The sequence below is a fragment of the Podarcis cretensis genome, assembly GCF_951804945.1.
Source record: "Podarcis cretensis genome assembly, chromosome: 1".
NCBI classification, from domain to species: Eukaryota; Metazoa; Chordata; class Lepidosauria; order Squamata; family Lacertidae; genus Podarcis; species Podarcis cretensis.
In genome coordinates this window covers 138,633,702-138,647,103 of record NC_137170.1, presented here as the reverse complement: position 1 = coordinate 138,647,103, position 13,402 = coordinate 138,633,702, and the positions used below count along the sequence as shown (strand labels likewise).

The following is a 13,402-nucleotide window of genomic DNA, read 5'->3' as shown; positions in this document are numbered from 1 at the left end:
TGTCATTTCTTTGCCAGGTTAATAAACCAATCACTTCACACACACACACACACACACACTATGCCAGACCCCAGCAGCATACAAATTCACAAGGATTTTTTCTCTTATATATCTATACCTATGAATAAAATGAATTAAAATATGTCCTGCTGGCTGCTGCTGTTGAATCAACAGTTGCTGGCCAGAATTGCATGTCTGCCTTCTAGCAGAATTGGATCCATGCGCTGGACTGCGTTAGGCTGTATGCCAATGAAAGAGCTCTAAGAGTGCTGCTGTGCTTGGCCTGTTTCCTTTCCAAAGCCTCTCAGCAAGCTGATATCTGGCTTTTCAGTTAAGACCCTGAAACCTGTTTAAATGAGGTTATTTTTTATTTTCAGTTTTGGAAAATGCAAGGTTATGTGTAGGGCAAGTGGTGTCTCTGTCACTTCAAACTACTTATACAGTGGGTAAAAGGATAATATAACCCACTGCATAATGGTTTCACTCTTTCACACTGGTGAATCCTGATATTATTGTCAGCCATGCAGAATCTCCCAAGTGTCACTGCTATGCCGCCTCCATTCATTTCAGTGAGGTTTATGCCTCAAACAAGCCTTGAGAAAATGAATAATGTGCTCTGCTGCTAAATTCATAACACTGTTCTGCATCTAATGTCAAGGTTCTCCCAATTTTGACACAATTAAATAGATGGATAACATTATTTCAAGAAAAGGAGCAGAATTCATCATTCCCTTTATTAGCCTCACTAAAACGATTGAGGCACTTGGTAGATTTTGCAAGAGTTAAAGCCTCAGGTGTCTTCAGTATAAATATGCAAAACAACTGTCGTTATATATTTCATAGACGTGTACGTGACCTCACTTCTAGGCACAGTGTGAGGAATGTATGTTTGATGCATATTATCCCAGTGTGGGACAGATCTGATACATTCATTTCCCTCCTTGTCAGGCACATCTCCTGTTCAGTTGTGGACAGAGCATGGCAAAAGCAGAGGGCCAAGAAGGCAAAGGCAACCTATATGCAATAAGGGCAGATCTCCTCGATGCTCAGACTGTTCAGCAAGACAGCCCTGGAAGCATTCACAGGATCACTCTGCCTTATTGATACAAGTAAAGCATATTTGATTCCGCCCCCCAAGAATCCTAAGAACTGTAATTAGCCCCACACAGAGCTACAATTTCCAGCATCCAAAATAGACTACAGTTCCTAGGATTCCTGGTCGGAGTATGCGCTTTAAATGTTTGGGTTGTTTTTGGGTAGCCTGGCCACAATTTTGCATCAACCAAAATGCTCCAGACTTCATAGAATCATAAAATCATGGAGTTGGAAGAGACCCTCAAGGGTTGTCTGGTCCAACCCTTTGAAATGCAGGAATCTCAACTAAAGAATCCAAGACAGATGGCCACCCAACCTCTGCTTAAAAACCTCCAAGGAAGGAGAGTCCGCAAGCTTCCAAGGGAGTGTGTTCCACTATCGATCAGCTCTTACTGTCAGAAAGTTCTTCCTGATGTCTAGTTGGAATCTCCTTTCTTGTAACTCGAAGCCATTTATTCAAGTCCTACCCTCCAGAGCAGGAGAAAACAAGTTTGCTGCATCTTCCATGTGACAACCCAAGGGGAAGTAATAGTGCCACTGTATTCTGCTCTGGTCAGACCTCACCTTATTGAGAGCAGTACATGTGAAAAGGATCTAGGAGTCTTGGTTGACCACAAACTTGACATGAGCCAACAGTGTGACGCGGCAGCTAAAAAAGCCAATGCAATTCTGGGCTGCATCAATAGGAGTATTGCATCTAGATCAAGGGAAGTAATAGTGCCACTGTATTCTGCTCTGGTCAGACCTCACCTGGAGTACTGTGTCCAGTTCTGGGCACCACAGTTCAAGGACACTGACAAACTGGAACGTGTCCAGAGGAGGGCAACCAAAATGGTCAAAGGCCTGGAAACGATGCCTTATGAGGAACAGCTAAGGGAGCTGAGCATGTTTAGCCTGGAGAAGAGGAGGTTAAGGGGTGATATGATAGCCATGTTCAAATATATAAAAGGATGTCACATAGAGGAGGGAGAAAAGTTGTTTTCTGCTGCTCCAGAGAAGCGGACACGGAGCAATGGCTCCAAACTACAAGAAAGAAGATTCCACCTAAACATTAGGAAGAACTTCCTGACAGTAAGAGCTGTTTGACAGTGGAATTTGCTGCCAAGGAGTGTGGTGGAGTCTCCTTCTTTGGAGGTCTTTAAGCAGAGGCTTGACAACCATATGTCAGGAGTGCTCTGATGGTGTTTCCTGCTTGGCAGGGGGTTGGACTCGATGGCCCTTGTGGTCTCTTCCAACTCTATGATTCTATGATTCTAACCGTTTAGATATTTGAACTTAATTATGTTCCAGGGCACCATGAAGGGTAGATGGTGGAGAGTATTTTGAAAACACTGCAAAGTGACATTTTTGTGAGAAAAAGAGAAGTCTTAATATTTTTGAAGAGTAAATAGTTTTTGATAAATTTTGGCTTAGCTGTAGTTGATACAGCTGGCTTTCTTGCATTTCCCATCTTTGGCCAGAGTGTGGTGGTAATTTGCAGGCTAAATTCCTGCTGGATAATTTAGGCCACCTGTAAGCTTGAGTGCTGATTCCCCTTTGCCTGAGAGTTACTGACGAACTATGTGAAGTGATCTTGAGAAGGTGGAAAGATTGTTTACTTCACTTTAATTACCCTGACTGAGTGCATGGAAAGCACTGTTTAAAATTATGTTGAAGGATAACTAATATATTGATTTCTATAGGCACTCATATTCTTACCACATTGAGATATTTTAGGCTGATTATTTTGCATGCATTCACACATATGTCTGATCTTCTTAATGGGAGAAATGAAAGTTCTCAATGTCTTTTTCCCTTCATTGTTCAGATTACAGGTTTACAAGCCACTTTACGAAGCTTAGAGTCTGGAAGCTACATTCAAATTCCTGTCACTAAAGGTAAACTGTTTCCTATATATTGAAATCCCAAACTTGAACAGAAAAAAATGCTTTTCAAAGATTGTGCAAATGGTTAGGCATTCAAAATTCTCCTGCATGTTAAACCCTAAAATGATTTAATGAATGTTAAGCTTTGAGACACAGTGATTCACATGGACGAGGCATATGGGTGTGAGCTCTGAAGGGCTATGGTGGGGAAACATTGTTAAATCTGCAAAATGAATGAAATGCTTTCCCAGCTACTGTGGGAGTTGAGATGTCACTGAGTGGATTTTTAATATTGCGTCAGTTCTCTTTCCTGATTGCCTGGGAGCAGAGGTTGCCCTGGGAATGAGATAGTCCATCATTTCATTAAATACTGCAGACTCTGTCTAGTCCACCATAGAAACAGTCCTCCATGCTTAGAGAGATTCCTGCAGGAATCAACAGAGTTTTGTATCCGCTTTCCTTCCTGCAGGGTGTGTGCATGGTCAGTACACTGCCTATTACAGGCCAGACATTGATATGGGAACCATTTACAGGCATCTCATTCCCTTAATGGCTTGGTGTGTTGAGTGGATGTGCTGAGGAATGGGAAGGGGGAGTGTTGGCTCCATGAGGATTCCTTTGTATACAGGCTGAGTTGACTCTGAGCTTTTCTGTTTTAGAAAACATTTTGTTACCAAGTTTTGAAGTACAAGATGCTAACGTTAAGCAAAATTTGAATATGTACAAACTGAAATATGGAGGCTTTTTGAGGGATTTGCTTTTTTATACTAGGGAGTGGCATTTATATGTTATTTGTATTAGCAAATTCACTAAAAGGTTAAGGGTGTTCATGTTTGGATGGAGACTTGAAAATCAAAACAGGAAACTCAAATGCTGTTTGCAATATCACTTTACTACTATTGTTTAACTGGAAAATAGGTTGGCAATAAGTCATAGCATATGTCAAGTTTTATAGATCTTGATCATGGACATTTCTTTTCCTTTGAGTAGCTTTATGAAATATATTTGCAGGTTTGGCAATGGAACATTGATATTTTTATTTTATGAGCCCTTCAGCCTATCTGCTGCATTACTATCATTTTACTCACCTTCCAGAAGTCTAATAGAAATGACTTACTATAAAAATAAATAGCAACTGCAGTGAAATGTGATTAGGCTGCAGCCTTAAGCATATTCACAAGGAAGTCTCATTGAACTTAGTGTGACTTCCTTCCAGGGTAAACTGTTTAGCATCCGCCCATAATATTTTATGATAGTTGCATGGCTAAACCCTTTTGCGTATAATTTTTTGTAGTGGTTGTGTGTGTGTGTAACAAAACATCAATTTAGATTCTGGTTGATTCAATCAGTAGGTACGCAGTTTATTTTAGAGGCAGAGGTCTCACTGGGGTGTACCATTTCAGACTGTAGGTTGGAGTTTACATGCTTGAACTCCATACACACCACATCCCCTCGACACAGAAAATCTGTCGCTCCAATAAGGAGAAGTATGGTAGCCCAGTGTTCTCCTTGACATGTTAGAATGGTGTTTAGTGTGCCCCTCCCCATAAACGCTGCTGGATTTCATATTTTGATAGCAGGTCCATTGTAGGTAGAAGGTGTGGTCCCAGGAATACCTCAGTGAAGATGTTCACTCAGAGTGCAGCAGCTCTAAAAGAGGTGTGTTAAGGATCATTAGGAAAGGGACTGAAAGCAAAACTACCAATACTATTATGTTGTTTTAAAAATCTAAATTGCAGTTGTATTTGGAATATTGTATACAGTTCTGGTTGCTGCACCTTAAAAAGCACGTTGAAGTTAAGCTGGAAAAGATCAGAAAATAGCAACCAAAAGGTTCAAGGGGCTGAAAAACTCCTATGAGGAAAGGTTGCACCATGGAGGTCCTTTAGAAAAAGGGGCTAGAGAGTTCTCCTCCTCCTCCTCCTCACATAATACTATAACCCAGGGCCACACAGTGAAACCAAATGTTGGAAGATCAGGACAGATAAAAGGGAAGCACTATTCATACTGCGAATAAACACTGGAATTTGGCCACAAGTCCTGATGGCTCTGCATAACTCTGATGTTGAAAGTAACATGCCTCTGAGTACCAGTTGCTGGGGAACAGAAGTGGGGAGAGTGCTGTTGTGCTCGTGTCCCACAGGCATCTGGTTGACCATTGTGAGTAGAGGATGCTGGGCAAGATGGAACTTTGGTCTGGTCCATCCAGAATCTCCTTATATGTTGGTACAGTCTAAAGTGATTGAACAAGATGTAGCCATTTTTTTATTTAAGGCTGTGATCCTAGTGAAATTTTTAGCAATGTTGGTCACTGATATGTAGCTTTCATTGAAAAAAGACTTTAATTGTGTACAAAAAATAGCTGAGGATAATTAGTGTTAATATTGGGGCTGTATGTCTCATGCTTTTGCTCAGTTTGGGACCTAAATGGAACAAAGTTAACAGAACAGATACACAATTTACTGAAGTGATTTTCAGGAACATCACTGAAACAGTGCAAAACCTGTAAATCATGGGAAAATACTTTTGTTAAATTTCAGTAAAAATGTTCCTAATTGTCTGTAGTGGCTGAGGCAGTGTTTTTTCCTGTATATTATACACCAGATTTTCTTCATTTTGCCTGCTGACTCTAGTGAGTGACTTGTTATATCTCTATTGAGGTAACATTCCTGGGGTAAAACAATAGCATTCCACTTTTATATACCAGCACAGTTCCTAGGGTTATAGGCTATGAAGAAAAGGCTACCAGATAGTAAGCCAGCCCTATTTTTAGAGGGAGGAATTAAGGTTATTTTGTCATATTCCTGTTCTCCACCAGGAAACATTTCAGATGATACCCATTTACAGTAATCAAGACAGCCCAGACTCACAACAGCAGAATGACTCTGTACTGCTATTCAGTGTGGCTCTTCGAAAAGCTCTATTCATTTTTGAAAACAAGTTTTTGGGAGATGAAAACTGTTATTTATTTATAATTAATCTCTTAAGTACCTCTAGTAGGTGGGATGGGGTGGAAGTGGAACGGTGAAATGAGTGAATGAGCAAGGATTATATGGCAAGGAGTACCAGCAGTGGTGGTTATGCAGCAGTCATGGCTGGACGCTCTCCTCGCTCCACCATCCTACTTATGCCATGGTGCCACACTGTTTTCGTAGCCCACAGAAAATAAGCACAGAAGGAGCCTTCTATCAGCAGGCTGTAGTTACAACAAGATCAAGTAGGGAAAAAATAAGCCTCTTTCTTTTGGGATGCCTTACTCTTGTCCCCCAGCAGTGGTCTAGATACCCATCAACTGGACCAACTGCTACCAAGCCTTTTCACGTCCCTGTTTATACCTGTATGCAAACTTACATACTGCCTACATATTTATGAAGATGCGGATGTGTGTTTTTTTTTACAATGAATCTGGAAAATATTACATGTCACTGGATTCTTGCACTTTGCCAGTATACACTTAGTTACGTTGGGGCATCAGCAACTGAATTCCAGTATTAATCTTAGTAAGAAAACATTCATTTATTTATCTGTTTTCCTTAAGATAGTGGGCAGTGAGTAAAATGGTTCTGCTGCTTGAAGGGGCAAATGCAATGTTACAGAATGGGAAGTTGATTAATAATGCAAGTTTATACACAGGCTTCCCCAAACCCAAATTGCCTAGACATTGGTTGTACTCATTTCTAGATGGGGTTGCACTCTTCCCTCAGAAGAGCTGGTGCATAGTCTGGGGGTGCTCCCTGACTCACAATTCTTGCCGGAGGCTTCAGTGACTTCAGTATAGTTTTGCCAGCTTCTCTCCCTTTGACAGCTATGATTATTTTGGGACAGGGATAGCCGTGACATGGTGACTCATGCATTGATAACCTGAAAACTGGACAATTGTAATATGCTGTATATGGGAGTGTTCTTAAGGCTGGTCTGGAGCCTGCAACTAGGACAGAATGCAGCAGCTAAGTTGCTGAGTGAGGCACCATACCAAGCACAAGTTATGTCACTTTTAAAAGAGGAGCAGCACCGGTTTCTTATATGTGACCAACCTAGTTTAAGATTTTTGTTCTGACTTATAAAGTCCTAAACAACATTGGACTAGGCTGCCTGAGGGAAAGACTTACTCCATTTCAGGTCATTAAGATTGTCTGATAACCCTGTCCTGTCACCTGGTTGTGCCACAACACAATTTTATTTACATTTTTATTTACTAGAGATGAGGAATCTATGTGTGTCTAACCCTCACTATACCCCCACTGTAAACCTTCCCCTGCATTAAAGCTTATTAGGCAAGTTCCTTCCAAAAGGAATTGCACTTTTAAAACGTTTTAGTCATCATGCAATACAGAATGACCTGGTTGGTATGCAGTGCAAAATGACTGAATGACTGAATAGGAAGAGGCACCTGTTTTAATTCTGCTGCATATACTGTACATACCTTCCATCCCACCTGAAAGGCACTCAAAACAGGAGGTCTGCAAATGCTTCTGAGATATTATACTGTGTAACTGTAATGATTTTGTAGAACTTGGAAATGTGTTTGATCAGAAGATGCTTTTTAAACCTCTGGGCATTCCTAGTTCTGTAGCAGTTTGCAAGTATGTATATTTCACAAACGAACACAATCCCACGAGCAATGTAACTGCCAGACAACCACAGCCACTGAGTGAGAGAAGAGCTTCCAAACAAATAAAACATTTCTGCAATGTGTAATGCTTAGGGAAATACTCTGAGACATGATACTTGTAACAGTTGTTGAAAAGTTTTTAAAGTATTTATAAGGCTAGCATCTTGTGTAAGAAACAGTTCTTTTCACATGCGTCCCTTCAAATAAATTAGTTAAGGTGGCCATACGCTTCAGTTACCTTTATTTTAAGGGTTTTAGTTCAAAGAGAAGTTATTCTGGGGCAGGTCCCATGAATGGGAACTGTGCAGAGAACATAGCTGTTTATTTCAGTGGGGCTTACTTCCTAGTCGATTGCAGGCCCAGACAGAGGGGGGGGGGCATATGGGCCACTTGGCCCGGGCCTCCGATTCCAAAGGGGGCCTCGGTCAGCATATTCACAATCGTAGGGGATGCACTGGGGCAAACACGGAGGCGCAAAGGGCCTGGCCTGGGTCTCTGCCTGGCTCTGCAAGGCCCTGGTCGATTGTGCCCTTTGGATGCAGGCTTCATAGTAAAAATAAGAGAATAATTTCACATGCAGAAAGGATTTTTCAATTTATTTGTTTTAGATGCACATATTATTTTAGTGTTGGATTTTGTGTACTTTTCACGAATGACAATTCAAATGACTTCAGTTTACCCATATGGCCATCACAGTCAATTTTACAGAACACTGAAGCATGCAATGCAAAAAGGTATATGTTATCTAGAAAACATGGATAGGCTGGTTGGTCTAAATCTTTAAACAGACTTGATTTAACAAACAGTTTTCCCCACTGGTGCTTGCAGTTTTTATAGAATATATATATATTCATTGATTACTTATCAAAATATATACAAAAGTTCATACACAATACAAAGTATCTTTTTATAATACACCAGAATAAAAAATATTTTTGAAATCTAATATAAAAAGGAACAGGAGCAAAAAGAAAGAAGAAAAGTAATTTTCCTGATTAACAGAAACATTAAAAATCTTAGCCAGCAAAGAATCAAGTAGGTTGTCCTATGGATATATTTTAAAAGTCAGAAAAATAAATAATATTTAAAATAATCAAGAAATTAATGGTACAGGTGGATTTACAGCAACTTCCATCAGCCTCATGTGCAGGGTTTTTTTCAGCCGGAACTCACTTGAACTCAGTTCTGGCACCATTGCCATCAATATGGAACAAGGGAGGCGTTCATGGTGAGTTTCGGCACCTCTTTTTCTAGAAAAATAGTACTGCTCATGTGTAATCATTATTCCAGCATTTGTAACCTTCACACTTATTAGTTCTGTTGAATTTCGCACAAGGAAATCGACAGGAATTATGATGCTGACCTTAAGCATTAAAGGTAAAGGTAAAGGGACCCCTGACTGTTAGGTCCAGTCGCGGACGACTCTGGGGTTGCGGCGCTCATCTCGCTTTACTGGCCAAGGGAGCCGGCGTACAGCTTCCGGGTCATGTGGCCAGCAGGACTAAGCCGTTTCTGGCGAACCAGAGCAGCGCATGGAAACGCTGTTTATCTTCCCGCCAGAGCGGTACCTATTTACCTACTTGCACTTTGTGCTTTCGAACTGCTAGGTTGGCAGGAGCTGGAATCGAGCAATGGGTGCTCATCCCATCGCGGGGATTTGAACCGCCGATCCTCTGATCGACAAGCCCTAGGCTTTGTGGTTTAACCCACAGCGCCACCCACATTCCATAAGCATTAAGATTGTGTTAAAATGGCAAATGCAGTTCAGTGGCAGAGGCTGACACCAGAAAAGGCATCTTGGGGACTGTTGATAGAAAGCTCAATTAATACGTTGACCCAGCTGTTTAAAAGATGAATTCCATGTTAGGGAGCATTAGGAAAGGGAAATTGGTGGTGCAGCTGCACTTGGAATAGTGTGAACAGTTCTGGTACCTACATCTCAAAAAGGATATTGTAAAGCTGGGAAAAGAGCAAAGTGATAAAGTGGCTGGTACAATTCACCTGTGAAGGAACATTACATAGAATCATAGAATCATAGAATCATAGAAACATAGAGTTGGAAGAGACCACAAGGGCCATCGAGTCCAACCCCCTGCCAAGCAGGGAACACCATCAGAGCACTCCTGACATATGGTTGTCAAGCCTCTGCTTAAAGACCTCCAAAGAAGGAGACTCCACCACACTCCTTGGCCGAAAATTCCACTGTCGAACAGCTCTTACTGTCAGGAAGTTCTTCCTAATGTTTAGGTGGAATCTTTTTTCTTGTAGTTTGGATCCATTGCTCCGTGTCCGCTTCTCTGGAGCAGCAGAAAACAACTATTCTCCCTCCTCTATGTGACATGCTTTTATATATTTGAACATGGCTATCATATCACCCCTTAACCTCCTCTTCTCCAGGTTAAACATGCCCAGTTCCCTTAGCCGTTCCTCATAAGGCATTGTTTCCAGGCCTTTGACCATTTTGGTTGCCCTCCTCTGGACACGTTCCAGTTTGTCAGTGTCCTTCTTGAACTGTGGTGCCCAGAACTGGACACAGTACTCCAGGTGAGGTCTGACCAGAGCAGAATACAGTGGCACTATTACTTCCCTTGATCTAGATGCTATACTCCTATTGATGCAGCCCAGAATTGCATTGGCTTTTTTAGCTGCTGCGTCACACTGTTGGCTCATGTCAAGTTTGTGGTCAACCAAGACTCCTAGATCCTTTTCACATGTACTGCTCTCAAGCCAGGTGTCACCCATCTTGTATTTGTGCCTCTCATTTTTTTTGCCCAAGTGCAATACTTTACATTTCTTTTCAATATCTAGGAATTTACTTCCAGTATAATATGGGATGGAAAGCGCATATCACATACTTACAAAATACTTACAAAACTTATCTACGCTCTATTACGCTTCTTCTTTACTGAGGGGGCTATGCATGTTCCACCCGCCTTAAAGAGATGAATTCACCAGCCCATGGGCAACAAAAATCCATTCCAAACTGTTGTCTTATGGAATCTCTCCTTCTGATATACTAAATTTAGATCTAATTACAGCTAAAAAGGTCATCAAACAAAGATTGGAGGAGGCTGATTTGCAACAAAATCTTACTACAGGTGGAGGTACATGTTCCCCGATAAATCAGGGCATTACATCTATGTACCAGATACCTCGATATCTGTCTACCTTATCGGTAGCATCGCATAGATTCGCATTTGTTAGAGCCAGATTTAATGTGTTCCCCTCAAATGTGATGAGCAATAGATTTTCTAACGGTAAAACCTCTGTTTTATGCACATGTGACAACAAACCAATAGAATCCCTTTATCATATCTTGTTTAATTGCCCTTTATACATTGTTCCCCGATTAAGGATTCTGAGTTCAATCATTCTGGAAATTGTTGCTAAACCACCTGAATTACATCTAGCTTATCTACTCCAGGTTATTGACTCTTATAGAACATTACAGGTTGCAAAATTCTGATTTCAGTTCTTTCATATAAAAGACTTCATGGAATGCTGCATGACTATTAAATATCTAGTAAACTCTATGCACCATCTTTATCTTCAAGGCCATAATACGGTACATCTAGAGATTGTAAGTAATGTGAAGGAGATTTTGTGTTGAAATATTTTAGCTGATATTTTAGAATGTAAAATGCTATTTTATTTATTGATTTGTTTTACCTTGTGGGCTTATAGCTGAATAAAGTATTATCTATCTATCTTTACATTTCTCCCTGTTAAAATTCATCTTGTTTGTTTTGGACCAGTTCTCTAATCTGTCAAGGTCATTTTGAAGTGTGATCATCCTGTCCTCTGGGGTGTTAGCCACCCCTCCCAGTTTGGTGTCATCTGCAAATTTGATCAGGATGCCCTTGAGTCCATCATCCAAGTCGTTGATAAAGATGTTGAATAAGACCGGGCCCAAGACAGAACCCTGTGGCACCCCACTAGTCACTCTTCTCCAGGATGAAGAGGAACCATTGATGAGCACCCTTTGGGTTCGGTCAGACAGCCAGTTACAAATCCACTGAGTGGTAGCATAGTCAAGACCGCATTTTACCAGCTTCTTTACAAGAATATCATGGGGCACCTTGTCAAATGCCTTGCTGAAATCAAGGTAGGCTACATCCACTGCGTTCCCTTCATCTACCAGGCTTGTAATTCTGTCAAAAAACGAGATCAGGTTAGTCTGACATGACTTATTTTTCAGAAATCCATGCTGACTATTGGTGATCACAGCATTCCTTTCTAGGTGCTCACAGACTTTTTGCTTAATGATCTGCTCCAGAATCTTCCCTAGTATTGATGTCAGACTGACTGGGCGGTAATTATTTGGGTCCTCTCTTTTCCCCTTTTTGAAAATAGGGACAACATTTGCCCTCCTCCAGTCTGCCGGGACTTCGCCTGTTCTCCCGGAATTCTCAAAGATGACTGCCAGTGGTTCTGAGATCACATCTGCCAGTTCTTTTAATACTCTTGGATGCAGTTCATCTGGCCCTGGAGACTTGAATACATCTAAACTAGCCAAGTATTCTTGTACTATCTCCTTAGTTATTCTGGGCTGTGTTTCCTCTGCTGAATCATTTGCTCCAAATTCTTCAGGTCGGGCATTGTTTTCTTTATCGGAGAAGACTGAGGCAAAGAAGGCATTGAGGAGTTCAGCCCTTTCTGTGTCCCCTGTTTGCATTTCACCATCTTCTCCTCTGAGTGACCCCACTGTTTCTTGGTTCTTCCTTTTGCTACGAACATACCCATAAAAGCCTTTTTTGTTGCTTTTAACCTCTCTAGCAAGCCTGAGTTCATTCTGTGCTTTAGCTTTTCTGACTTTGTGTCTACACGTGCTGGCTATTTGTTTGAATTCCTCTTTGGTGGTTTCCCCCCTTTTCCATTTTTTGTACACATCCTTTTTTAATCTTAACTCAGTTAAAAGTTCTTTAGATAGTCACCCTGGCTTCTTTAGGCACCTTCCATGTTTCCGTCTCATTGGTATTGCCTGAAGTTGTGCTTTTACTATCTCCCTCTTAACAAACTCCCAGCCATCATGAACTCCCTTTCCTTTTAGTATTACTGTCCATGGGATCTCACCCAGCACTTCCCTAAGTTTTATGAAGTCGGCTTTCTTAAAGTCAAGAAATTGAGTCCTAGTATGCTTGGCTGCTCCTTTCCGCTGTATAGTAAACTTCAGAAGAGCATGATCACTCGCGCCTAATGATCCTTCCACTTCTACCCCACTAACCAGGTCATCAACATTGGTTAGGACCAGATCTAAAATGGCTGTTCCTCTTGTTGCTTCTCCCACTTTCTGGACAATGAAGTGTCTGCAACATTGTTTGGGGCTTCTTATATTAGAAAAAAATCAAGCATAAAACCTGCATTTGAATGCTATTTCAAATGGGTTTGTAATATTATGTTATGTTGTATTATCTATGTAGTACCACTTCAAGTAATAAATAAATAAAAGTTCTTTTTTTGGGGTATTCAATAAAATTTAATAAAAAATAAAATAAATTAATAAAAGTATGCATGGTATGGAGATTTTGAAGTGTTTTATATTGTAGCATTTTTCTTAGTAATGTATTTGTACTGTTGTGAACTGCCCATGGAAGCAGTGATGAAGGGTAACACAGAAGGATCCGGTCCATATTAGTTCCCTTTGATATTGTAAATGTGAATGTTACATCGTCTTTCATGTTAAAGGCAATAACTCCCATGCAGATAGTCCATTTTGTGCTCTTTTTAGTGAGAGCTTTTTCTGTCATTCTCAAATTGCTATCCACCATAGACTTCTCAACCAGCTTTTTAACTGGAGAGAATATAAGGAGACACTTGTGACTTGTGGGTG

General features: G+C 40.8%; 1 protein-coding gene across 2 annotated transcripts in view; it reads left to right on the top strand.

Annotated features, from left to right (window-relative positions):
* SPAG16 (sperm associated antigen 16) overlaps positions 1–13,402 on the top strand; it is a 437,472-nt gene that overhangs the window by 38,893 nt on the left and 385,177 nt on the right. For both annotated transcript variants that reach the window (XM_079978996.1, XM_079978995.1), the window contains exon 8: positions 2,903–2,972. In XM_079978996.1, the coding sequence (XP_079835122.1) occupies positions 2,903–2,972 (70 nt within the window). The remainder of the gene's footprint in view (positions 1–2,902; positions 2,973–13,402) is intronic.